This window comes from Morone saxatilis, unplaced genomic scaffold (genome assembly GCF_004916995.1).
Source record: "Morone saxatilis isolate NCDOM2014 unplaced genomic scaffold, NCSU_SB_2.0 Contig24, whole genome shotgun sequence".
Taxonomy (NCBI): Eukaryota; Metazoa; Chordata; class Actinopteri; family Moronidae; genus Morone; species Morone saxatilis.
Genome location: NW_023339807.1, coordinates 7,267,702 through 7,269,340, shown reverse-complemented (window position 1 = coordinate 7,269,340; position 1,639 = coordinate 7,267,702). Strand labels below are relative to the sequence as shown.

General features: G+C 46.8%; 2 protein-coding genes across 2 annotated transcripts in view; both read left to right on the top strand.

Moving 5' to 3' along the window:
* LOC118335707 (zinc finger protein 407-like) overlaps window positions 1-385 on the top strand; it is a 28,207-nt gene extending 27,822 nt beyond the window's left edge. The window contains exons 6-7 of the mRNA XM_035672132.1: window positions 90-153; window positions 372-385. Coding sequence (XP_035528025.1) covers window positions 90-153; window positions 372-385 — 78 coding nt within the window. The remainder of the gene's footprint in view (window positions 1-89; window positions 154-371) is intronic.
* LOC118335627 (zinc finger protein 407-like) overlaps window positions 1-1,639 on the top strand; it is a gene marked incomplete in the record, with an annotated part of 106,117 nt that overhangs the window by 15,655 nt on the left and 88,823 nt on the right.

The following is a 1,639-nucleotide window of genomic DNA, read 5'->3' as shown; positions in this document are numbered from 1 at the left end:
TGTGTGTGTGTGTGTGTAACATGGGGGTGGTCGGGACTGTCACTCATGAGTGTTTGCATGTGTGAATGCCCTTCCTGTGGCGCCTGCAGGTATTGACCACTACAGAGGACGAGGTGGTTTGCTTCAAACGCATCTCTCCTCCCTCTTTAGTCGGTAATATTTTAAGCCTTTTCGACCAGTGGAGCTCCAGTGGCAGCTCACAGCCTCGTAATAACCAAGATAGGGATCGATGGCGCTGGATTTAGGCACTTACCCCTGCTAAAACTGGTAAACTCATTTGTCTTTCCTGAGCAGCGTTCTCTCCGTTGTTTAAGGAGACACTTAAAAGAATCCCCTGAATTAAGATAATGTGACTGTTGGTGTGTGATCAGGCAGCCTCAGCTGAAAGGACAAGCAGCTTTAGCTCTTTTATTAGCTCTCTGTTTAAGGGGCCATACATGTTTTGACGGAGTCCAACTCTCTTTATTTTATTTCTGTCATGCCGATTAGTGTGCCAGGCAACACCCGCCCTGCTCTCGCACCCCCTCCCCACTGAACGAGTGTGTGTGTGTGTGTGTTAGAGAGAGAGAGAGATTGTGTTAAGCATGCCAGCTCTAAATGAGATGGACCAAAGTGTGATGGCCCTGCTGCTCCTCATGTTCAAGCCTACATGAACGCCTCAACACAAATTCTTGGTGAAAGGACTCAATGGATGCCGTGAAATCATATTTGCTGTACAGCTAATGGCATAGGACTGGTTCTGCTACAATGTTCCTTAGAGCAAGAAAACACATCATTTGGCCATAATGCACACTGACCATTTACACTTTACCACGCAGAGAACATACTGTATGGATGCTGTAGTGCCATGCGTGTACACTCAACAGAAGCGGGCATGTTTTCAGAAAATTTAGACAAAAAATATTTGTGAAACTAAACAACTATATTTTAAGGTTTTTCAGCAAGAGAATAATATTTCCACCAACCCTTTGGATTACTACGTCAAACTTGCAATTCAAGTAAAAAAAAACATAAAAATAAGCAAATCAAGGGATACACACACTGTACACCACCCACACAGCAGCACATGAGCCAGTGTTTAGCACACCGGGAAGAGGCCCAGCTGACTCTGTATAGGTGCTGTTAAAGGTGCCTTGTCTGGGGAAAGTAGGACAAAGTGTCAAGTTCAATGCGGGGAAGAGAAAGAAATATTGTTAAAAACAAAGGAAGGAAAGAAAGAGGTGTTTTGATGAGTCAGAAAAGTGAGTCCTATGAGGAGAAAATAAAAAATGGCTAAAACTTCAAACAGACCTCACATTCTTTTTAGTCCACCTCCCAACACGAGCAGTTCACCCCCCCCCCCCCAAAACCTCCCGGTCTCTTTTCTCTCCCTTGCTCTCCTTCCTTCTGCGTGTGAAACTACAAAGGGCTGTCCGTCCGAAGGAGCCCTGCTCTGCCGCGGGTGCCGCCGGGTGCTGCTGCTGGTGGTAATTAGGCGTCACAACACTTAGGCCGGGTGTCTCGCACAGCGCTGAATTCCTCCTGACGTGACGGAGGGATGGAAGAGTTATTCAGCTCTGCAGTTTCTTCTGCTCTGCTGGTCATCTGTCCTCTTCGGGGCCCATCAGGCTAAACAGCTCACCCAACACACACACACACA